General features: G+C 41.5%; 2 protein-coding genes across 2 annotated transcripts in view; both read left to right on the forward strand.

The window, feature by feature from the left end:
- Positions 1 to 1,184: 1,184 nt before the first annotated feature.
- METTL16 (methyltransferase like 16) lies at positions 1,185 to 11,355 on the forward strand. Its single transcript, XM_032098436.1, has 9 exons — positions 1,185 to 1,419; positions 1,505 to 1,704; positions 4,007 to 4,147; positions 5,163 to 5,278; positions 6,019 to 6,161; positions 7,394 to 7,463; positions 8,328 to 8,417; positions 9,323 to 9,496; positions 9,590 to 11,355. The coding sequence occupies exons 1-9, from the start codon at positions 1,292 to 1,294 to the stop codon at positions 10,205 to 10,207; spliced, it is 1,680 nt and encodes a 559-aa protein (XP_031954327.1). The 5' UTR covers positions 1,185 to 1,291; the 3' UTR covers positions 10,208 to 11,355.
- Positions 11,356 to 11,974: 619 nt separating this feature from the next.
- POLQ (DNA polymerase theta) overlaps positions 11,975 to 24,991 on the forward strand; it is a 56,252-nt gene continuing 43,235 nt past the window's right edge. The window contains exons 1-5 of the mRNA XM_032098437.1: positions 11,975 to 12,170; positions 15,735 to 15,917; positions 16,655 to 16,785; positions 18,159 to 18,315; positions 22,612 to 22,720. Coding sequence (XP_031954328.1) covers positions 11,975 to 12,170; positions 15,735 to 15,917; positions 16,655 to 16,785; positions 18,159 to 18,315; positions 22,612 to 22,720 — 776 coding nt within the window. The remainder of the gene's footprint in view (positions 12,171 to 15,734; positions 15,918 to 16,654; positions 16,786 to 18,158; positions 18,316 to 22,611; positions 22,721 to 24,991) is intronic.

A 24,991-nucleotide genomic window follows, 5' to 3' on the forward strand; every position in this document is an offset into this window, starting at 1 on the left:
GTGGAGTTCTGTCCGCTCTTCAAGAGCACAAAGCTCACTGTAATACACTTTTTCTTTCACGGTTTATGTTCAGCAAGCACAACAGTATGATCATTATGGTAATTATTAGAAGTACATGCTGTTGATTGAAAGTGCTTGAAGTGGGGAAATTCTCAGAAAACTTTTTCGGGTATCGTATCTAAGCTTTGGGGTTTTTTCCCCCACCTCAGATTGTGTAATACATCATTTAAAACCACGTGTTTCAATGCTCTTGGCACAAGGTAAGCCACAAGCAGCAGGCCCCAGGCCACTGCTTGGTTGCCAGTGGCTTCATGCAGGAATTTTACAGAAATCAGTGGCTATGAGATGTTTCAGAGAATGCTGAAGACCCTTTCACGGTAATGAAAGCAACTTGGGTGGGTAATGGATGTGAAGATGGGAGTGGAGGCTCCTCGTGCTGCTGCCTCTGAGCCTGGACACAGCAGCCACCAGAAAAATGCAACTCTTTATGTAATTTTATTCATCTTTATTACTCATTGAGTATCTAATGCTGAAGCGATGATGTCTGTAGATAGAACATTTACATTGTAACTGTACTGCATCCAGCTCTGGTCCCCCAACATAAGGAGGACATGGAACAGTTAGAGCAAGTCCATTGGAGGCCACGAGGCGGATAAGAGGACTGGGCCACCTCCTGAAGGAAGACACGCTAGGAAATTGGGTCTGTTCATCCTGGAGAAGGTTCTGTGGAGACCTCCCAGCAAGCTTCCGGTATCTGAAGGGGGCTGCAGAGAAGCTGAAGAGGGACTCTTGGTCACTGTAGTGATAGGACAAGAAGGAAAATGCAAGAGGGAAAATTTAGGATGGATATATTCTTTACGGTGTGGGTGGTGAGGCACTGGCACGGGTTGCTCGCGGAGGCTGTGGATGGCGCAGCCCTGGCAGCGTCTAAGGCCAGGCTGGATGAGGCTTTCAGCAGCCTGGTCCAGTGGGAGGTGTCCCTGCCCATGGTAGCGGGGTTGGGACTAGATGATCTCTAGGGTCCCTTCTAACCCATGACATTCCAGGATTCTATGGACGCACGGTAGTCACTCCTCCGCCTCAGCAGTCGAGCGTCCCTCGCCGCGGCGGCGGGCGATGGCCCGAGCGGGGCGGTGCCACCCCCCTCCGTCCGCCGCTCCTTGGAACGGCCCGCGGGGCCGCGGTGCGCGCCGGGAGCGGAGCGGGCCGGGCCGGCGCGCGGGGGGTGCGGCCGTGATCCCGCGCCGCGTTCCCGCCGCTCCCGGCACATCCCGGCCCGGCCCGGCCCGACATGGCCCTCAACAAGTCCATGCACGCCCGCAACCGCTACAAGGACAAGCCGCCCGACTTCGCCTACCTGGCCGGCAAGTACCCCGAGTTCCAGCAGCACGTGCAGACCACCCTGGCGGGCAGGGTGAGGTACGGCCGGGGCGGGATGGGGCGGGTGGGTACCCCTGTGTGTCCGCCCCCCGGCGCCCATGAAAGCTCTGCGTGTGCCTTTCAGCCTGAATTTCAAGGATCCGGAGGCCGTGAGGGCTCTGACATGCACCCTCTTGAAAGAGGATTTCGGGCTGAAGATCGACATCCCCGTGGAAAGGCTCATTCCTACCGTCCCCTTGAGGCTCAACTACATCCACTGGGTGGAGGATCTCATCGGCCACCAGGATGCTGAGAAGCAAACCCTGAGGCGAGGCATTGACATAGGTACTCGACACAGCTAAATATTTAATTCCTTATTTACCGTCAGCGGCAGTAGCAGATACAATTTGTTGCGCATCCACAGAAAAACGTCAAGTTTGAGAAACAAAGAGATCTGATCTATGCTCGCGGTGGTGAAAGGCAGTCTGAGCTCCACCGGTGTTCATTTGCCTCCTGGGTGGGCAGGATTTCTCCGCACAAACGCAAGAGCAGTCATGGGAGGCAATTATATGGCTTTTCAGGGCCTTGAACCCCCTTGAGTGCAGCTTTCTGTGGTATACAAAAATTTTGCTTCTAAAAATGCAGGCAAAAATGTGATTCTAAAATAATTAAAAAGTGTTTCTTCTCAGTGTTCTAACTAGCAAATTATGTTTCGTTGCTATTTTGTTAATTTGGCTTTTGGATGTCTGCACCAGAGGGTTTGTGTGTTGCATAGCAATATTTTTTAGTGTTCCACTTAATAACTTTTATAGATCTATTTGGCAGGTGAATGACCTGTCCTTTCTAAACTTCGATTTTTATTTTAATTTATTTCAATGTAGTTATATTCGCAAGCTGAATTTTAAAAGAGGCTTAATTAGAAACCAGGGCAAATGCTAGCTAAGCTGTGTTTTGGTTGTAGATGGTCAAAGATTTCTTGTTTATTATTGGAAACAAAATGTCTTTTAAGCTGGACGAAGCATCAGCAGATGGATGATATGGTCCAGTATAGTTGTTCACTTTCAGTCTGGATTATTTGGTAATATCAGGACAGTATCTAGATTAGACAGCAGATAAATGTAAACAGTCAGCAGAGATGTGAATTTGTAAGATGTACACTGATGGCCATAATTTGGTTTTCATTAGAAATAAAAAAAAAAAAGGCAAGCTCTGTAAGAGCTTCCACACACAAATAATAAAATTGGCATTTGGATTCAGAAACTTTGGTTATTCTTTATGAATTATTTAAAAGGCACCAGTGATAGTACATTTGAGTTTAGTTCACATCTTTTATTTTGTCAATAAAATCTTTTACAGTTTCAAAGTCTTGGTTTCAAAGACTGTTCTGTGCTGAAGAATGAAATTGAGAGAAGCTGGAATTTCCTTTCTAACTTGTTTTAATGCTTGATATTAAAACTTTAAAGTTACTGACTTCCTCAAAGCTGGGGTTCAGGAATCTTTCTGTGCCAGATTTTACGTTTCTGTTTATTTGGTATTTGCTGTCATTACTTTTTATAGTGAAATTTGTTGTTCTGAAATTTACTGACTTGCATTTTTAGCTGGAGTTATGCTGGATACCAGGTTTGTGTCATCACATGGTGTGTCCACAGCTGCTTTCCTCTATAACTTTTAAATTTCTTAGCCATCTTCTACGCCTTTTATATTAGTTTTCATTTTTGAAAATTATTTCTATGAACTTTGTCACGGTAGGTGGCTGGGTAGAAGAGACAGATCCTTTATGTCCTCCACATACTGCAGAATCTTCAGTTTGAGTTTGCATGGGCTTTGATATTCCAGCTTTGGAAAAGCAGTAAGCTATCCAAGGGGGACTTGACAGAAGTGCTGGAAATAACCCCTTGCTGTTGTGTACTGACAGATGAAGTTATTGATGTTTCAGTAAATCAGTATAACAGGTTCTTGACATGTCTAAACTCAAGTTTTGTGGTGGTGGGATATCTTTCCCTTTTCTTGTATCCATTCCCTTTAAGCCTAAATTTGATTGTCATTGATAATTTGATCACCTAGATATGCCATAATTATCTTCTGCTGGCATCTCTCTCTCTTTTAGCAAGTTTTCATCTATCTGTCTACCTTTTTTGGTATCTTAATTGACACTTAGGTTTCTTTTATAGTTTTGGACATTAGACAAAGACAGTCTGGTGGAACAGAATTTTTTTGTGGTTGTTGTATGCATCAAAGTAAATTATTTATGAGAGATGATAGAAAAATTCAGAAGAGAAATTTATTTGTGGTAGGGTTTTGTTATATTAAAGCCAGAATGTATTTGGCTTTCTGTATGTAAATTAACCACTGTCATATAGAAGAAAAATAGCTTAAACTAAAGTTGATAGTTTACTAGAAAAATTATTACAGATTATTAAATTCTTTATCTTATTAAAAGTGCATATTTGACAATGCTGTTTTTCAAATTACAAAAATAAAGTTCACTAAAGAAGTGAGTAGTAGATGATCAGTAATTTTCTTGAAATTTCTTGATCGCTATCTTGAAGTTAGTTCTTTTTGGTGTAATAAGTACGCAGTTAACAGCCACAGTGTGTGTAACAACAGAGACTTATTTTGCCTTTTTTGTGGATTTTCACTTCTGCAGGGACAGGGGCTTCTTGTATATACCCATTACTTGGAGCAACTTTGAATGGCTGGTATTTCCTTGCAACAGAAGTGGATGACATGTGCTTCAATTATGCCAAGAAGAACGTGGAACAGAATAACTTGTCTGATCTTATAAAAGGTACAATGTAATAAGGTATTTAATAGCATACGAATGTTGTGACGTACTTCTGCCATGTTCAGTGGCATTTCAGAATGTACATTCCTTCCGAACAGGTGCTCAATTGTTTCTGACTGGTGCAGAATATTTGCTGAGGTCTGGGTATGCTTAAGCCAAACAGCCGCCTTGCCTAGCATGGGATGTGTGGATAAAGAAAAACTCGCCCTCATGAAAATCTGAAAGATCAACTTTGCCCTGGGGTGTTTTTATCTCTGTATTCCTTGTCTGTTACTGAAGTATTTCTTAGTGTTTGTACTCTTTATGCTGGTAGGAGACATGGAATGCTCCCCTTGGATAACTGCATGACACTTCCACAAAGGCGTACAGAGAGTTGTACAGAGAGTTCTTCGTCCTCACTTCTTGAGTGAAGTCCTGACACTGCCTGTGGTAGCAGTGCCAGTATGCCAGATGTGGTCTAGGAATGAGCTTGGAAAATTTTCTGTAGGAACTCAATGCAGTAAAATCCATTTATGAGCTCTGAAATGAAAACTTTTGGAAGCATCCTTTTGAACAACATGTCTTAGTCTGTTGTCCATGTCAGTCTTCAAGATCCAGAACTTGATGCGGAGAACAATGAGAGTTTTCTGTTACTGCTGCCACTGATTTTTAATGGTGTGGTGGTGTTGCCATATACTGGAAAAGGAGCTGACAAAGGAACAGGCCTCATGTGAAGCTTTAGTGCCTGTAGTTGAAAGGGCTTAAAGCACATGCGTGGTTGTATTGGAGAACGTGGCATAACTCAGGCAGTCCTTGTTGTTTAAAGAGATTCATGTGGTTCTGCTGCTGGGTATAAACATACAGGCTGTTTGTATGCTAATTCTTAACCTGAAATCTTTATATCCATGGTGATACTTGTTACATCTCTTTTGTAGAAGGCATTGTTTAGAGAGTACAGGTTTTATACAATGTATAATGTATATAGCATGTTAAATAAAATACGAAGTTCCTTACTGACCGAATTCACTTCTTCTAATAGTGGTTAAGGTACCACAGAAGACTCTTCTAATGGATGCACTGAAAGAAGAATCTGAGATCATTTATGATTTCTGCATGTGCAACCCCCCCTTTTTTGCCAACCAGTTGGAAGCGAAGGTAACAAACTGGATGTTGTATGTACTTCAGTAGTCAGTGGGAAGGTAGCAACAATTTAACCTCTTGACGTGGGGAAGGTTGAGTGGAAAATCCCAAATCATTATGAAATAGCATTTAAGTCTTCTCCCTCCTCATCCCCTAGACCCTAAAGGAGTTTTGAAAACTTAACTGTTACCCTTCCTAAAGTGGACGATGAGCTGTAGCATTCTTTCACAAGTTCTTACTGTCCTAGAAAATTAGTTTGGAAGGTAGACAGCTAGTAAATCTGAAATCAGATGCCTGCTGCATAACAGTAGTACAGAGGAATTAGTTCCTGGAATTTTGCATAACTGTGTTTTTCATTTCCTTAGTGATGTAGACGGTATCATACAGGTCTTGCAATACCCACTGAATCTAGTCAGAAATGTATAATACAGGGCAGTAGAAAAAAGGTTTAAGATTTAATTAAACACTATACATTGTAATTGCACAGATGCACTTAGCATGTCTTACATGTATTGGAACCACATATTTCATATTAGCAGGATCCTAGTGTGTGACAAGTAGGTTTGAGATTGTAGCGAATTCACTCTGATACGTTTGTTTTGAATGGATCTTTGTTATCCATGGTTCTGATGGGGGAAGGCTAAGTAGAGGTGGTGGTGCTTGCTACCCACTAAGATTAAAATAGGAAGCAATGTACAAAGCAGCATAACATTTCATTAAATGTCCATGTCAAATGTTTTTGGGTTTTAATCCAGGGAGTTAATTCTCGAAATCCGCGGCGTCCTCCTCCCAGTTCTGTAAATACAGGAGGGATCACAGAAATCATGGCTGAGGGAGGAGAACTAGAATTTGTCAAAAGAATTATTCATGATAGTCTCCAACTTAAAAAGAGGTTACGGTAAGTGTTCTTTTCCAGTTAAAAAACCCCAAACTAACACCTTTTATCTTCATCTTTGGCAGAAGTCATGCAAAAATGGTATTTTTAGTATCGCTATGGTCCAGTGATAACTGTTCAGTTTGTTTGATGATACTTACACATCAAATTGTTCCCGAGCAGCAATTAGAAGTTATTGCTGGAGTTATTTAAAGGCAGGAAACAAAAAAAGCCTATACAAGCGACACTTGTATCTTGCAGCAAATTAGCATATGTACCTGATAGAGACAGGTCAGGGTTCATTCTTAAGGGCTTTTGGGATGAAAGAGGTTTTATGACATAGCCTAAAAATTTCTCTTTTCCTGGCTGAATTTTGGTAACTTGCAGCTTTGCCTGCTAAGGGACACTGTTGTACTGAATGCTGTCTTGGGTGAACCTAAGCTGCAATAAAAAGCATAGTGAGACATTCTTTTGAACAACATAAACAGATGGCACATCTGCAGTTTTCTGATCAGCAGGCTTTTACTCCCCCAGTGTTGGACAAAACTGTCCTTTAATAACTGGGAGATCTTAAATTTTGTACTTCAATACGTTGTATTTATGATTAAACTTTTTTGGATCCAGTCATCAAAAAGTATGGAAGATGGGGTTGTAGAGCTCGAATAATAATTCAGATGAAAAATTTAATGTAAAGTAATGTTTGGAGATTCTGAAGATGTGGATAGGCTTCACTAGAAGTAGGAAAATAGCTTGCTTTCTTTTTTTTTTTTTTTGCCTGATTGTTTCCTCATGAAATATGTGTTATGTGATAGAAACCTGGATAAGATATGAATGAGCACAAATGTTAGTCAGTATGTCTGTTACTTGCCAATAGTTGGTTATTTCTTTTTATTCTGATTCATTCTCCAAAAAAAGTGGAGAAGTTGAAACAAATTCTTGTAAGGTGTAACATCCCCATAACTGAAGTCACTCTTTGAAACAAGATTCCTGGTTGCTGCGGTGTTGTCTCAATAATACTCCTAATGTATTTCCTAAAAGCTCAAAAAGATTTCCCTGTCCAGTCTGTCTTTGGACCTTCTGTTCTGAATTTTGCTGTACTATGTCCTAGTCACTGTTTAAGTGTGATTTTTGTTGTTGTTTTGGTTTTAAATCTCCTATTGTTTTTGCAGCTTTCTGATCCAAGTAGTTCTTACTGATAGCTGTCATTTTCAGTTGATCTCTACTTGTAAAACGCTTTTTTAATGTGTGCTTTGCAGGTGGTACAGTTGCATGTTGGGGAAGAAATGCAGTTTAGCACCACTGAAGGAAGAACTTCGAATCCAGGGGGTGAGTTTGCATAGAGTCCATATATATCTTGCCTGTGTTCTATACAGTATATAGTATGCTTCAATGCATGTGGGTAGTTATTGTTGAATTGTTTTACTGAGTTTTTATTACAAAAAGGGACTGCAGTTCCTTGTTAGAGAAACAATTGAAGTTTAACTATTGTATATTCAAACCTGACCAGGAAGTAGCAATTATTGTCTCCAAATTTTTGTCTTTAACACATGTTGGAGCATGTCTTCGTAATAAAAGATTCAGAGTTTCTGCTTTAAAGTAGCCTTAACAAGGTTGTAGTAAAAAAAAAAAAGAACAAGAACAACAAAAAAATCTAGCTTTCTTTCCTCTTAGCTCACATGAAATCTAGCAATTTGGTTGATAAAAGAAACAGTAACATGATTTAAGTGGCAGTGTTGTTGTTCTGTTTGTGTTGAATTCTGGCATCAAGTAAAATGGAACTTTGTGCTACTATTCGCATTAAAGAGGGCTGTGCAAAGGACTTTTTGGTGGCTTTCTGGAGGAAGCATACTCTTCACTAATTCCCATACAAAGAAAATAATTGTGAGTTCTGGCCTCGTGTATAGTGGAAGGAAAGAGAATGCGTGGTGAAATAAATTTCCAGAAAGATGAATTGCCAAAAGCAGAGCTGAGCTAGACACAAAATTTCAAGTATCTGATTTCCTTTGTCCTTGAGCTGTCGGTACGTCTGTCTTAGTAAAGCGAGTGGAGTGAGAGAGGGCCCTGACACCTCTGAGGCATGTCAGAAAGAATCTCCATTTGTGTCATGAGAAAATATGCTTTGTTTGAAAATGTGTGCAGTAAAACAATATTGTTTATTAATCTGATATAATGTATTGCTTCTTTGCATAGGTTCCTAAAGTCACTCATACTGAATTCTGTCAGGGACGCACCATGAGATGGGCACTGGCGTGGAGTTTCTATGATGATGTACAAGTACCTGTAAGTAGCTTAATTCTGGTTTGCTTGTGATTTTCTGTGCCTCTTACTTGAGGAAGGGGCTAATGAGCTATAACTGCTGTGATACAAACTGTTCTTCTTCAGACTGGAATATTGGATGTGCTGGGCTGTATGGACAGCGGAATTTCTTAGATGGCTGCCAGTCTGTTAGCAGTTGTGATATGATTCATGAGTGACCCTTGCTGAGGGTGGAAAAAGGAAGCCATTGTAGGAACTTCCTGTGGGTTTCAGTGAAAATAAGGATCATTTGTAACATACCTCAAATAGCAGTTTAGTAGTAATAAAAATACGCTAAGTTGGGGCTGGATTTGAATTTAAACTTCTCTCTGAGAACTCAGTTTTAATTTAACATGTGGATTCTGTTACCAAATAGGTATGACCACGTCTAACTCAGACTTGCCTACATCAATGTAAGTGGAGGTTGTTCACCTTAAATGTGAGCCAGTTACTTTTTTGGATCTGGATGTTTGTATATTTGAATATAGGTATAGACAATAACCAGTCTTAAGGAAGATGCGAGGAAACCTTCAGTGCACTTGGATCAAAATGTGGATATTGGCAGCTGGCCTCTGTTTCCAAGAGCAGCCACACTTTCTCAGCTCATGGAGAGCTAATAGTTTGAAGGAACCAATGAAGCTTTTTGCCTGATACCTGAAGATAAACTCCCTCTGTCCATCAGGCTAGCATAAAGTGCATGATCCTTTTAGCTGGTTTGAGTCTAAAACTCCTGGGGGTGAAATGAAACACGGGCCATGTGAATGACTGCCTAGTGGTGTACATTACACTCTTAATCCTCGTGTTTTATGGAATCACAGTCTTCTGAGTACACAAGTCACCCCACTAATACTGCATAGTCTTGTAATTGTTTTCTTTCTTTCTTCTTCTAGTCACCTCCCTCTAAAAGAAGAAAATTAGAGAAACCACGAAAACCAATTACATTCATGGTTTTGGCTTCTACAGTCAAAGAGTTATCCACCAAAGCTGCAGCTATGGGCTGGGATGCTGTAGAAGCTATTGCTGTGGTTAGAGCCTGGGTAGAGAAGATTCTCACTGATCTGAAGGTACAGTATAAAGTGTTAGATGTTAAAACAATGTCCTAATTGAAAGCATAACTGTGAGAGGATTGTATGAAATTCTGCTGTTTTCTGCAATAGGTTCAGCATAAACGTGTTCCCTGTGGAAAAGATGAAATTAGCCTCTTTGTGACTGCCATTGAAAACTCCTGGATTCATTTGAGGAGAAAGAAAAGAGAGAGAATAAGGCAATTACGAGAACTTCCTCGAGCTTCTGAAGATATTCTGCAAGCAATGGAGGAGGAAAAGAACAGCCAGAAGAGTGTGAGCAACAACTCGGACTGTGAAAACCCCAAGACTGATGACTCTGAAATGGGGTTTATGGCACCTGATGGGGATGTGCAGATGATGGCAGGAGATGAGCTACCAGAGGAGTCTGCTGCCAAAGAACAACACAGTGATCCTGTGAAGGAACAGGAGATGGAAGCAAAGCAGGGAGAAACATCACTTGGCAAAGGCTCTGGTGATGCAAAGGAGGAACCTTGCCCTTCAGAGGAAGCTAGCAATCTGACAGTGGAAAAAGAGCAAAGCCCTAAAGAAACTAGTGGGGGTTTTCTCTTCAAATGTTTAATGAATGTGAAGAAAGAAGGAAATGATGTAGTAGTAGAAATGCACTGGGTTGAAGGACAGAACAGAGACTTGATGAACCAGCTGTGCACATACTTACGGAACCAAATTCTTCGACTGGTTGCTAGTTAGCTCTTTTTCCTACTTTGGTAAAGTAGGTCTGTCCTCAAATTTTGTAAACTATTTTTAATGAATTAAAAATTTCAGACAGCAAAACCTGGTTTTTTCCCCTTAAAAAAAGAGTAGAATGAAGATAGATGTCTCCTTTAATATTTTAAATAGCTTTTTCAAAGATGTGAGAAGGACATGAAATGATGAGGAAGTAATAGATTTCATACTGCAGTTGTAAAACTACATGTTGAAGTGAAACATGTCTATGCTGTGAGCATTTTAAATATCAGCAGTGCTTATTCTGGTCTTTTTCTGGCATAATAGAATTATATATTGTTACTAAGTAGAAATATTTCCTGAGTTATTTTCTTCAATATTTTTTTCAGTACTAGTACAGGAAACGGTTAGTGTGCAGTGGGAATTGTTTTCTGCAGCAGGGAGTCTGTAGCAGAGTATGCCTCTCTTCCTTTTAATGTATCTAACTTTTGGTCGACAGAGTAGCAGAATGGATACATTCTCTAAGTATCAATTCATTAAAATAATCACTTTAGGAAAAATGTGTGTGTTGTATTTGTCTAGTGCTTGGGCTTTGAAACACAGAAGGGCCTACTGTTAGCATCTGGTTTTGTAAACGTGAACAATGAAAGAAGCTTTTTAAGCTGCTTGATTTAAAGAGGATTAAAATATGTTGACTCCTCCATTAGACCATCCCTTGCACTTGCTCAGATATAATTGTCTGAAATGACAGCAGTGTTCTTAAACAATTTTGCTTCCATTTAATCTTAAGAGATTGCTTTAATGACAGCAATGAGAGCACATGCTCTTCTGCAGGACACAGATGAGTACAGAAGCATTAGGTTTTTCCAAAGGAGGACATCTGGAATGAAGACAGTTGCTTCCACTCCCCTAGTCCTATTTATCACTGGCTGTTTTCCAAGTGTTTCTGGGCCAATGACCTGTTCCTGTGAGAAGAGAGGGACATGGGTCTTGGATGCCTCAGAGAGAGTATTTGAGCTTATGAGCACTGGTTCTGCTTCCTGTGAAGTCAGCTTCCTGAGCTGTGATCCGTTTCTCTGAAGAGAGATAGAGAACATGGAGAGCTTTTCTGAGAGAGTGGTGTAAGTGTGTGCATTACCCAAAATAAAGCAGTGGTGGCCAGAAGGAAATAACTGTGTATATTCATGCTCCTGGAACTGCTTTCAGTGTTCACCCTTTGCTGACCTTATTTTTGGAAAGATCAGTATGTTTTCTTCAGTTGAAATTAAAAACAACTTAGAAAAGCCTTATTTTTTTTGATATAACGCTTCTTAGCACTTCTGTGGGTGATGGACAAAGACATTTTTTGGGTACTGCAAAATTTTCATAGAACGCCTGATAGTCATGTTCCTGAGGAGAGGTTAAACCAGTCCTACTCTTTTAGAATCTGTAACAGCTGTTTTGGCGTCAGAGCCATTAGAACCAGCAAACGAGGCTGTTTGTCCTTTGTGCCCTCCCCTGTTTATTGCTTCAGCTCTGCACGGTAAGCCTTGTTTTGTTGAAGCAGACCCCGTTACCTTCATTAATTATCTCAGCCTTTCACCGGTACAACGCGAGAACCGCACGCGTACCGCACGCTCGGAGCGCTGCGTAAGCACTGACCGGTGTTTTTACAAAGACAACCCGTACTCCGCAGTGGCCGCGACCTTCGGGCGGGCCGGCTTGCCCGGCTCCCGGCCGTTCCCGGTTCCCGGCCGTTCCCCGCTCCCGCCGGGGCCGCCCTCCCGGCGGCCGGGGCGGGGCCGGGTTTGAATGGCGCGGCGGGAAGATGGCGGCGGCACCTCCGTCACGCCGAGCGCTGCCGCCGCGGCCGCGGCTGAGGGGATCCGCGGCGGCAGCTGCCGCAGGGCGGGGTGGGCTGTGCCGCCCGGCCCCGCCGCTCCCCGCCGCGCTGTGCTGAGCCCCCCGCCCGGCCTCGACCTCTCCCTGCGCGGCAGCGGCTCGGCAGGTACTGGCCCGGGAGAGCGCAGCCCTTCTCCTCCCTTCCCCTTCTCTCCCTTCCCCGCCTTCCTGTCGGTCGTGCAGCGCGGCGAGTCGGGACGTGCTGGGCGAGGGGGAGCGGGGCTGCCCCGGGGGGCACCGGGACGCTGCTGGAAGGGGCCGGAGACCCTCCGAGCCTCTGCGGGCGCGGGGCCTTGGCCCCGGGAGCGGCGCTGCTCGGGCCGCGCTTCGCCCCTTCCCTTCTCCCTCGAGGGCAGTGGCTGCAGCCGAGATACGTGCTAGTGTTGTTAGCAGGGTGGGGATCGAAGGATTTTCCTGCACTATTCGCTGTGTAGTTGAGGAAGACAATAAGAAAATGTGAATTCTGTGCACACTTCTGAGATGGGGGCATTCTCCGTGTCTTGTAACAGTGGGCCTTATCCTTGGCTTGGCCTCTAGGTGCTGCCATAGTACAACAATCGCTATAGTCTGTTCTCTTTGGTATGCCGGGCAAGGTTTGTTTACCTACATTGTTAAATTGATTCAAGAGTACGTAATAGAATACAGAAGAAGTATTCACAATATACTTCTTTATGCCATGTACAAGATTTGCTATAAACATCTTGTGGCAAGGTGTCATATCAAGTGGTCCTGCTGGCAGACAGAGCTACTTAAAGTGATGCTTCTGGATGCCACACATACATTTTACCAGCTTATTGTGCTCTTGAATCAAGAGAGAAATCAAGACGTATACACCATCGAGATTGTATACAACATCTAAAATCAAGATATTTACATTGCACCTTGCAGTTTCATCTCTTTTGTGATTTTTTTTCTGTAACTTTTTAAAGCATTTACATCTGTCAGTCTCTTCTCCAGTCATGTCACATCTTCTCACTGATGTGATTATGTTCTGCAAGATACAATTTCATGTCAATTTCTGCAAATGGAGCAGAAAATGTACACATTTACACAGTCAGCTTCCCAAAGACAGTTCAGTAAGCTGCACTCTTGTAGTCAGCTGGCCCCACAATCTGGAATGGTTTTCTTTCTGATAAACCTAATACCCAATGCTTCTAACCAACAATTCATATCTTCCTAATTTTGACTGTTTCTTAGCATTGTGTTAGTAGATAAAAAAAAAGATTAGTGTCACAGGTATATTTCTGTACACAGATCTCTAAGCCACAAGTTTTCAAACACATGTTCAGTTCTCATCTATTCTTCAAACAGCGGAATCACGTAATCCTTTACTCGTTCCACCTTTTACATGAAGTTTGTTGGTTTTAACACTAGGGAAAAAGCTTAAGGTCTAATCATGTAGGGTTTTTTATGTTTCTGAATCCTAATTCTGCCATATTAGTCACTGTATTGGATTTGCATGGCAAGGGGGGACTGTAGGAGCGGCTTCTGTGAGAAGCTGCCAGAAGCTACCTCTGGCCAAGGCCATCAGCAACAGCAGTAGCACCCCTGGGATGATGTATTTAAGAAGGGGGGAAAAAGCCTGTGCAATGGTAACTGCAGCTGGAGGAGCGAGGTGTGATGCAAACAGCCTGCAGACACCAAGGCTGGTGAAGAAGGAGTGGGAGGAGGTGCTCCAGGTGCTGGAGCAGAGATTCACCTGCAGCCTGTGGTGAGGACCATGGTGAGGCAGGTTGTCCTCATGCAGCCTGTGGAGGTCCATGGGGGAGCAGAGATCCACCTGCAGCCCCTGGAGGAGCCCATGCTGGAACAGGTGGATGCCCGAAGGAGGCGGTGGCCCTGTGGGAAGTCTGCATTGAAGCAGGCTCCTGGCAAGACCTGTGGAGAGAGGAGGCCATGCTGGAGCAAGTTTGCTGGCAGGACTTGAGACCCCGGGGGGGACCCACAGTGGAGCAGTTTGTGAAGAACTGCGGCCTGTGGGAGGTACTGGTGATGAAGAAGTTCATGGAGGACTGTTTCCAGTGAGAGGGACACCACGCTGGAGCAGGGGAAGAGTGTGAGGAACTCTCCTCTGAGGAGGAAGGAGTGGCAGAGACATTGTGTGATGAACTGACTGCAACCCCCATTCCCTGTTCCTCTCTCCTGCTGGTGGGAAAGAGGTAGAGAACATTGGGAGTACAGTTGAGCCTGAAAAGAAGGGAGGAGTAGGGGGTAGGTGTTTTTAAGATTTTAATTCTCATTATCGTACTCTGATTTGATTAGTGATAAATTAATTTTCCCCAAGTCAAGTGTTTTGCCTGTGATGGTAATTGGTGGGTGGTCTTTCCCTGTCCTTTTCATCACCCATGAGCCTTTCATTGTATTTTGTCTCCCTGTCGAGTGGAATGATTTTGGGTGGCACCTGGTGTCCAGCCAGGGTCAACCCACCACAGTCACAGTTTAGGATGGGCTATTCTGGTCTCCTCTGAATTCCCCTTAGGAAGCCTGTTCTGCTTTGTAGCATATTTCTGTTCTCTCCTGATAGTGCTTAAATTTTTGTTTAGTATTTTATGGTACTTTGATTATACAAAGTGAAGCAAAGCTTTCAGAGCTAAGCTATATATCAAGTGTTTTTATGTATTCGTGTAGAGGAGACTGATCACGCAGCAGTGACAGCCTAGGTTCGGGTTAACTTCAAGGCAGCAGTTGAATTTTTTTGTGTGTTGAGAGAAAAAATGCTGGCTGCTTATGCAGGCTGGTATTGCTGATCTAGCCTGCCCTTATGCTGGCAACAATGGTGGGAAATTTCTTTTAGAAGTTTTTCTAAAATGAATATATGAGTAGAAAAATGGGTACAGTAGAGTCAGGACACATGATTACTTGGTTTTTATCTCAATTTGACAAGATCTTTCACAAAATGCTGTTACAGGAACTATATATTCATGGGTGATAGGGGAGGCATTACTGTGGATGAGAAACCTGAAAGGGACAAAACACTTGAGTTTTCTTAATGATTTGGAAAAAGGGAGGAGAAGGAGAGGGAGGAGGCAGTGTCTGTAGTCAGCACAAAGTTGTTTAGGGTTACTAAGACAATAAATAATCATCAAGAAACTTAATTAAGCTAGAGGAACTGGCAGTATTGTGAAGATACTAATCGGTGTTAATAAACTGGAATATAACACACTGCACAGAGTAGCCTGAGCTGCTTGTTTGGTTTATGTTGTGGTTTTCATTCATCTGTAAAACAAAAAACACTGGGCAGTTCTGTAATCAGTGAGAATTACTGAAATCTCAGCAGCAGTAATTTAAAAGGGAAATGGTGTGGGTGCGGACGAGATGGCAAATCCATTGTGATGCTGTTGCATTAATCCGTGCTGAAGCTCTGTTTGAGTATGTATTTGGTAATGGCTGCTCTGTCTCAAAAGCAAATACCAGGGTAAGAGTTTGGTAAAGGAATTAATCGAATGTGGAAAATCTTGTAGGAGGAAAAATTGGAAAAAAGATGTCAGAAGATAAGAAGAATGGTGAACCATCTGCACAAAATATTGAAAAATATAGGGCAGATAGTTACTGCCTTTTCTTGTAATACAGGAGTTTGTATAGAAGTTTAGGTGTATAACCTAAGTGACCTCAGATTCAAGGATGATACCTGACTTTTTAAATTTTTTTTTTTTATTTTTTCCTCCCAAAGGGCAATATCAGCAGGTAAATGTTCCTGAAGACCAAGCAGACAAATTGCTCCTTGCAAGCTGGGGTCTTCCCAAAGCAGTTCTGGAGAAATACCACAGTCTGGGAGTGGTGCAGATGTTTGAATGGCAAGCAGAATGCCTAATGCTTGGACAAGTTCTGGAAGGGAAGAACCTAGTTTACTCAGGTATGCGAACATCTGATAAAAACAGTCCCCCTAACTTTTCCACTGCCATTTACAAGGACATACTGGTGCTGAAGGATTCTGATCTGGCAGCTAGAAAGGTCAGGATCCTCTTCTGGAGACATCTTATTAAGATCTGTCCCATTGATGTACCTCAAACTTGACTTACTGGTCTCCTTTCCAGATGTGAAGAGAGGCTTTTTGCCCCATTTTCTCTGTTAAAGTTCCTTTAGAAATTGATTATTAGGAGTCAGCTAGTGGTGACTCTTTTATTACAGACTGTCTACTAGGAACTGAATGATAACTGCAATTGAAGATGCACATCTGAGAATATTATTTGCTATTAGTTTTTTTCAGTCCATTTATCGTTTCTCATCGCATATTGTGTGTGGGGTGTGTGTGCGGAAGGGGAAGTAATGCAGAAGGAGAAGTAAGACTGGTGGACTAGGAATCTGTAGGAAATGACAGTTGGTTGTCTACCCTTCATGGGAAAAAGGTTCTAGAGCAGCACTGAGAAGATGAAGAGCTTAGAAAAGAGGCAGATGATTTTTAGTCTTCTTTGCTCTTTATGGAGTTGACTGCAAGTGTGGTTGTGGGTGAGAGACATGAACTGAAGAGTCCCACCCCAAGTTCTCCAGTAACTGCTTTCTATGCTAGATTTGTGATGCTTGCTCTTTAGATTTATTTTTTAAACTTAAAAAATTAATTTAAACCCCCCCCCTTTTTTTTTTTTCCCCAAGCTCCTACCAGTGCTGGAAAGACTCTTGTCGCAGAATTGCTTATTTTGAAGCGAGTCCTGGAGACTCGTAAGAAAGCTCTTCTCATCCTTCCCTTTGTCTCTGTGGCCAAGGAGAAGAAATGTTACCTGCAGGTAAGTAGCATTCATGGAGGGTAAATTTATGGGTAGTAGTTGTTGGGTCACATTTTTTAAACAGAAATGCAAAAGCGTGGATTTGGGGGGGGGAAAAAAATTGCTGAGTTTTTTCAAAAAGAAGTAGATAATTTAAAATTTGCTCTAAATTGGAGATTTAAAAAAAAAAAGAAACTTTTAGCCAAAAAATTTGTATGGAGTTGATTAAAACATTTTATTTCAGCTTTGACTTTTAAAGGGTTGTTACTTGCATTTATTCACAGATTTTATAATATACAAAATTTAAATGAAATTTCTAATGAAAAATTGTGTTAGGAAAAGTACAAAGTGTAAATGTTATCTTAAGGATAAAAAGATATTTTAGCTTTCCTTGGGGTATTCCACCACAATTTTGTGCCTTTGATTTCACTTTGACTTCGCTGATTTTTTTTTCTGCCAGAATATGGTTATACCTTGGCTTCTTCACCCCAGCTATTTAAAAAATAAAATTACAGTGGGAGCACCTTTAAAAAACATAAATTGTTATTTGAAAGACTTTCATATCAAACATGGTTGCCATTAGGTAACAACAACTAAAACCAGATCCAAACCTAGCAGGCATTTTGTTGTATTTTCTGCCATTTAAGACAGTTTGGTTGTTCATTAACTGAGATGTTATCTTAACTTCACAAATTGCTAGGAAATCCTACAAACTGTGTGCGAAAGCTACTCTGAAGTGATTGATAATGGAGACATGTTTTTGCTTTAATCTTGTAAAACTGGAGGATTATCAGAGCTCTGTTCTGCTACTCCTGGCATGAGGTTTGGGCATAGCTGCACATAGTTGAACTCAAAGGGTGACCTACCTGTGAGGTCCAAATATTTGTGTCTTTTGTTAATGCTGTGTGGGATGTGTCAAAGCTTTGGCACTGCAGTAGTGAGACCTGGAATAGAAGTTGTTGTTTCTTGGCTTTCAGTGTGAGATGTGTCATCATTGTGTTTGGAGTTCCATGTTTGGCTTTTGCTCAGCATTTCTTGAGAGGGAGGTGTCTTTGTACATAAGCCACTGATATTATAAACTGTTGCACTGTGTGTTCCCTAACATTTTTAATATTAAATCTTTTTATACACAGCAGTGGTTCTCATCTTTTACTCATTTATGTACATTGTCTTGCAACATCTACTCTGTGGCTTCTGCTTTGGAAATAAAAAATGACAGTGGGAAAAAGAAGTGTCAGTAACTGGCTGAGATATGGCTTTAATCTGATTAGATGGCATTTAAAGTACTAGAAATTGTAGATGTAGAGTGCAGGCTTTTATGTGATTCCAGAAGGCATTGGTCAAAATTCAGAGCTGTAACTTTGCCATGGATGTTCTGTATCCTTGGAAAACAGACCCTGTTTCAGGAGGTGGATGTGAGAGTTGAAGGCTACATGGGAAGCATGTCTCCTGCAGGACGTTTCTCTGCTCTGGATGTTGCTGTCTGCACCATTGAGAAAGCCAATGGACTAATCAACAGGCTCATAGAAGAAAACAAAATGGACTCACTGGGTAAAGTACTGAGGCTTGACTATTGTGGGGGTTACGTATTCTGAGTACATGTGAAATCATGGGATACTTTGAATTTTCTCAATTCTGTATATGACAGACATACCATATAGGAATATGCAGCAATTTTCTTCTTCCAGAGAACCTCTGATTTGGATTTAGGAGGACAGCCAGCACTGTTCCATGTAGCTCAGCAGCTGGGTGAGTAGGTAGAAGCTGCAGGCTTTAGTTTGTGTCACGTGAACAGCAAGCTGCATTTAACAATGATTCCCGTAGCTAGGAAGTGTTTTCTAATTAATAAAACTGAATTAAAGTTCTGAGATATGTTTGAGTTCAGGAATGTATTATGTTCGTTTGTTTTAGACAGAGATTGTGGAATCTAAGATCTATCTTCATTTAGCTTGAGGAAGAGAAGGAATTACATTCTGTGCTCATCTGGATGCAGATAAGCGGAATGAATACATAGTGCTCCTCTGGGTAGGCATGGTGACTGGGAGGGCTGTGACATTCATTTCTCTCTTGTTTGCTCAAAAACCCTCTGTCCTTGTCACATTGGCTTCTGGGTCACTGTGGCCCCGATGGCCACTAGATAATGAAAGTATTCATAGGTATTGAGGATGAGATAAAACCTGAAGAAGGCCAATGTTTCTGTGTACACTTGAAGAGAGATGTGCTTTCCTAGTCCAGTCAGAAGTTTGTTATTCTCTTTTTTTCTCTGCTCAATAAAGCTATACCCAGTTACGTTTTATACAGTAATCCTTCCCATCTTCACTCTGTCCTGTAACATAGCTGGTTGCTATTTTAAGAATATAAAAATTGCAAAAATAGATGAGGATTGATCTGCTCTGAGACCTCCACCTTTGAAACTGCTGTTCTGTGTGCATCTGGTATCATAATATTCTGCTGCATTGTGTACCAGAAGAGTTTTTTAGAGAGAAAATGGGAAATAAAACCTTGCAGGTTTTTTCAGAGTGTGAGATCACGGGATAACGCATTCACACCTGAATCTGTAGGGTCTGAATCACCATGAATGATTTAGAGACTGCCAGTGGGCTGAAGATGAGTGGGTGACTGTTTTGCAGCATTTTAAGCTCATTCAAATGGAGGCTCCTGCAGTCCAGCTTGATTCTTGAATCTATATTTTCATTCCTTCATTTGCAAGAAAACCAGTTATTTTATTTCAATATATGGCTACTTGGTTTAAGGTTTTTTTGCTTCTTTAAACTAGGGTTAGTTTGATCATATGTCACCACACTGTACAAGCTGTATTGCCAGCACAAGGCAGACAGTGGGGTCAGGACAAGCAACTTTATGTTGGCTTGTGTGCATTGGAAGCATACTCAGTATATTAAAATGTATTGCTTAATGATACCATCTTTCAGAAATTAGAGATATACCAAATCCCTCTGGTTGGAACCTCCATTTCATCCCTACATGTTGTTGTGCTTTCTAAGATGAATGTACTTGAGAACAGTCATTGAAGTATAACCAGCCAAGTGACTACAAGATTTGAGTTTGAATATGTGTTCTCAATACCAATACCTCCTTAAAGCATGTTTTTCTTTCACCATTTGAAAACACCTCTGCTGCAAACCTCCATTTTGCTTGTGCCCCAATATATTTGCCATATAACTGAAATAGGGGTAAAAATGTTTTTTTTTTCTTTATATGCATCTTTGACATTAATTTTTAAATTATAGTTTGATTTTAAAAAGTCATCTTTATGTAAGAAATGGACAAGTTTTCTGTTTGGAGATAAATTTTCATGAAAGCTGTAAAATATGGGTATGAACTGAAAATGCCAGTTTAGCTGTCGCCCAAAGCAAGCTTGTCTGAAACTGCAAGATTGTACCTTGTCTTCTAATTAATTCTAAATTTAGACTAGTTTGTAACAAGGGTGTTTTATCTTTAGAGATGAGTTATTGGGAGATGACTGCAATCCTGGCTGGATTCCATCTCAAGTTTGAGCTGTTCCTTTTGTTGATGTCAACCCCATGCTGATAGCTCACGTTGCCTTTGGAAATTGTTGAGAGAAACTAAAATCCTCTGCCTGCCAGAGCTCTCTGTGCTGTATGAAACAGTTAAAAGCAATGTTGTGGTGCTAATTATTATATAACGTGTCAGTTTAGAACATCCAGGTACACAGGAGATGATATTCCTGTTGTTCAGCCTCTTGACACTGATGCTGAAGAAATTTTAGGAAAATGATTAGAGAAGAATCCACTGCTTTCTCAGTGTATCAGCTGGGAATGGATTTGTAATGTGCTGTTATAATATTTGTTTCTTAATTTAAACTTGAAATTAAAATATTACTATTTAATTATATTTTAAAAAAATCAAGTCCTCCCTGCTTGTCATTCAGAACTTTTTCATTTTAAACAGGATGGGGAATTAAAACAACCTAGTTATTCTACAGTAAACATGTCTGGTAGCTCTCAGGTACTTTTTAGTTGTTTTTTTCAGCTGTCTTCTAGGAACATACCTAATTTGCAGACAGAAGTAGTAGACTGAGTCTAGCCTAATTCTCAGTACCTATGTAGTATGATAAAGTTCTGGCCCCACTTGCATTCCTGAACTTGTTGAGCAGAAAATACCACTGCCTGCTGGGGCCTGAAATGCTTGGCTGCAATTCCATTTTAAGATGAGGATATCTCTGTGAACAGTACTGGTTGCCTGTTGGCTGCTGCTGTGTTACCCCGAGTACTGCCTGCACAGGGGAGAGCACTTGTGCACCAGTGACAGTCAGGTGTCACCAGCCTGCAGAGTGCCAGGGCAGTGCAGCTCCCAGGTTTAGCATCTGTTTGAGTATATGCTACAGCTGAGTAGCAGCAGAGAGTATAAAACAAGTGGCCCTTGTAAAAACCAGCAACACTCCCTGTGCTTTGGCCTGTAGGTACCACTAGTGTGCTGTGCTTCATCTCAGGAAGCAAAATGTGCCGCTGCTTGGCACACAGACTGGAAAGGTGACTTGTGTGGATTTGACTTTGGTAGGTATCTGATTAAACTGTCCTGTCTCACCTCTGGAAGAAGTCAGACATATTGTTGTATGGGGAAGCAAGAAGAAGCTTTTTCTGGTAGCTGAATAAATATGTATTTGATGACCAACGAATTGCCATTTTTTACAAGCAAGCACAGAATAGAGGAAGTACAGGAAGACAGAGGAGCTGGATGGGTGGGAGTCTGTAAAAGAGGCTGATGAAGCAGTGCAGCACTCTTTTCTAACTTAAGTGGCTTGAAAGAGAAGGAGGGAGAAAACAGACGGAGAGAGAAGGAACATATGTAGGAAGGAGAGAAAAAAAGAGAAGGAAAAATAGCATTGAAACAGATAATATAAGGTCACATTTGCCCTTAAGCTCCTGCTATTTTAGCCATACCAGGAAGATATTACATAGCTGCACCAAAGAGGAAAAAAATTCCACAGCAGCAGAGCTAATGAAGCGTGGTGTCCTCTGTGCCCTGCTTTTTTTGTTTAACCTTCCTTTATCCTACTCCATATCCCTGGGACCCTGTCAGCTGGCTAGAAAGGGTATATACTGCTGCTGGGATGTGTGCAGGAGGTGCACTGGGTACCTGAGTTGTAGTGGCTCTATGTTTTCTCCTTGGGGAAGACCCTAGTCTGGTCTGTTGTCTCCAGCTGCTGATATTCAGAAGCCTTTTTAGACATTATTCTTTTAGATATTTCTCCACACCTTAAAAATTTGATGGAGGTGGTAAGTAGATTAAAAAGTCATTTTCAGGAGGTCACATAAGGATTTTTTTTCATTAGAAAGCCAAAGCTAAATAGCAGCTTTCAGGTTTGTTTAATGAAGAACAATATAATAGGAAGCAGACTCTGCCAGTATAATTACATCTGCCCTTGTTTTATTTCTGACATTACTGTATTAGTAAAAAATGATGTTTTAACTAAGACAGTTATGTCAACAAAGCTTTTGACTAGCTCATTTGGGTGCTGGAATTTTCCTTTCCAGTTACTCTGAAGCCTGGGGGTTTTTACTTGCCAAGAGGTTCCAGTATAGATGCAATACTGTTTTGTGGAGTGGCTAGACTAACAACTCAACCTATTTATTTTTATCTTTTAAAAGCTGATTGTGTGTGTGGTTGTGGTGGGTGTGAAATGTCATGACATTGGTCATGATCTTTCTCTCTCAGTGACAGAATGAAGCCATACTGGTGTTGGTAAGCACAGCTGGATTTGTGAATATAAATTTCAGTTCATCATGTGGAATGTGAAAGGATCGAGGCTATTTGTTCTTAGTTTGGAGGTTTGTGAAATGTGACCTGAGTGCTTTTCTTTATCAGGAGTGGTGGTTGTGGATGAGTTGCACATGCTGGGAGACTCTCATCGAGGATATCTGCTGGAACTCCTCCTGACCAAAGTGAGATATGTTACAGAGAAGGTAGCAAAGCGGTGAGTAGACTGAGATGTTTGTCTTTTAATGGTAAATAATTGATGACTCTAAATATTTTGTTCTCTGGGTGATTGGAAATTTGGGTTAGCTCCAAGGTTTTTATGAGAGTGATGACCTAGACTATTTTTTTTATTAAGATCTTACCATACCACTTTTCAGGGGCATGCCATTGTAGATAAACCCTCTTTTCCTCATGGTTTTCAATTTGTGTACTACCATGGGATTTATTCTCTCAGGAAAAGAAATAAGGCTGGTGCTTTCATTTACTTATTTAGCCTGGTTTTTTTTCAACATTGGATTTTTTAAAAACAGTTTTGCTAGCAGGTTTGCCCTGCTTAATTTTTTAGTGTTTCGGGGAATGGTGTGATTATTCTACTGGAATGCTCTGGTGTTGTGGAAGAGTGGGCGTGCTTTTAACTTGTGCATGGTGAATTGATCAGAAGGCTTAGAGGATATGCCAATAGTCTGCTTAGTTAGCACTGCTCAGGGTGAGCTCTGCTTTTGCTTATAACATGTGATAGCCTAGTGGTTGCATGTTTTCTTGCCTTTAGCACAATTGGTTGGACACTGGGGAATAGATTAGATGTTTGAGAAGAGTTCTAGAGGCTTTTAAGAATTCAGTATCTAGATTCTCAGCACCAAACTGTCCAGCAGCTTCATAGTGCCCAAACAAAGAAAAAAGGAAATGGAGGAGGTGGTGGTGTATTCTTCTTAATCTTTATTTATGGTGCTGAGAGAAGAATCACAATCAACTGTTTCCTTAGCAGAAGAAGTCAGATTTTGCCAGTTTTCTCTGCTGCTTCTTGTCTTGTGAGTTGTACCGGTGCTGGGCTAAGCAGAAACCATCTGTTTAGTTCTGGGGGAACTGCCATTTCTACACTGTCTCTCCACTGGACATTTCATCCAGTGTTTCCCATCATGATTTCCAAGATCCAGCAGTGTTCTGGGTCAAATCACCTCTGACTTCTCATATTCTCCCCATAAATCCTGGAAGCCAGTACGCTTTGGAGCAGTGTGGATGACTTTGCCACTCCTTTTTTCTTGGTTTAGCATATAGCTGCAGCACAGGTGCAGGCCCACCCTCTGCTTTACTCCCTTGCATTGAAGAAGCAGGAAGGAGAAAACACTTGGCCAGGGGAAAAAGGTACAGGTGCATCCAGGAATGTTCCTGGGAAGACACAATGTTCCAGCCTTCACCATGCAGGCATGCCAGGGCCCTGATTCTCCATCTCTCTGTCAGGGTCAAGGTGACAGTGGTACCCTGTACCACTTACTGACATGAAGGAATTGGCTGCTGTTTTTGTTTTGGAATCCACTTGAGATTCCTTGAGCTGAAGACCACATTTTCTCTCAAATGTTCTTCTGTGTTTTGGTTTTTTTTCCTTTTGTTATTTAATGAGCTTATATAAAGTCTTTAAACACTGTCCAGTCTGGCCAGTTATCAGAATGATCAGTGCCTGTCCCACTGAAGTACAAGCTGTGTCTTCACACCAAGAGGATGTTCTCAGATGGCCATTGCCCGTGTGGGTGTCCATGCTTCTCCACAAGGCTTTTCTAGACTCAGCCAAAATTCTGCAGCAGATTTTTCTCTTCCCCAGTCAAATACTGTATTGTGGAGCTGGAACTTTTTTAATCCTTGGAGGTCAAAAGTTGATTTAGGGAGGAAAAGGTCCAAAGTTCCTGTAGAGGCAAAAATCTGCGACCTTGATGGTGAAGCTGTATTAGCAAATGGTGAAAGAGGTTGGATAACAGAGAGTCTGCCTCTCCCCATCTTCCTTATTTCTGTCTCATCAGTGACTGGCCTTTTATACGATAGCTTCTGGGTAATCTTGTTTTCCCTGTCTTGTCTTTGCCAGGATTACCAGGGTGTTCTAAGAAGATTCAGGTTATTTCTGAGCTGACATTGATTTATCAGACCTTTTTATTTTTTAAAGTCTCAATTTGTGGCTCAGCACAATGCAAATGAGTAGTTTTCAAACACAAGCTTAGAAGCATAAAAAGCCCCCTATTACGTGGCTGTAAAAGCCTGAATTAAAATCTACATTTGGGTATCTAAATTAACAGTTTGTGTTTTCAGGTTTTTAGGAGTCCATTACTTCTCACTGCCTTTAGTGGAAGCTGCTATTCATCACACTGCTTGCTTCTTTGCTGTACTTAGGGCTTTGGTTCCCAGATCTTGGAAGACATTAGTCTAGTATTATTTGTCCTGAAATGGAAACAAATAGAAGTGTTTTAATTGAGGCATTTAAGCTTAGAAAGATTGCAGTGGA

This window comes from Corvus moneduloides, chromosome 2 (genome assembly GCF_009650955.1).
Source record: "Corvus moneduloides isolate bCorMon1 chromosome 2, bCorMon1.pri, whole genome shotgun sequence".
In the NCBI taxonomy this organism is placed as follows: Eukaryota; Metazoa; Chordata; class Aves; order Passeriformes; family Corvidae; genus Corvus; species Corvus moneduloides.

Excerpts from the sequence above, each read along its gene's own strand:
- METTL16 (XM_032098436.1), top strand. The coding sequence starts at position 1,292 with ATGGCCCTCAACAAGTCCATGCACGCCCGCAACCGCTACAAGGACAAG. Across the intron at positions 1,420-1,504 it reads ACCCTGGCGGGCAGGGTGAG|CCTGAATTTCAAGGATCCGG; the intron begins GTACGGCCGGGG and ends TGTGCCTTTCAG. Across the intron at positions 6,162-7,393 it reads CAACTTAAAAAGAGGTTACG|GTGGTACAGTTGCATGTTGG; the intron begins GTAAGTGTTCTT and ends TGTGCTTTGCAG.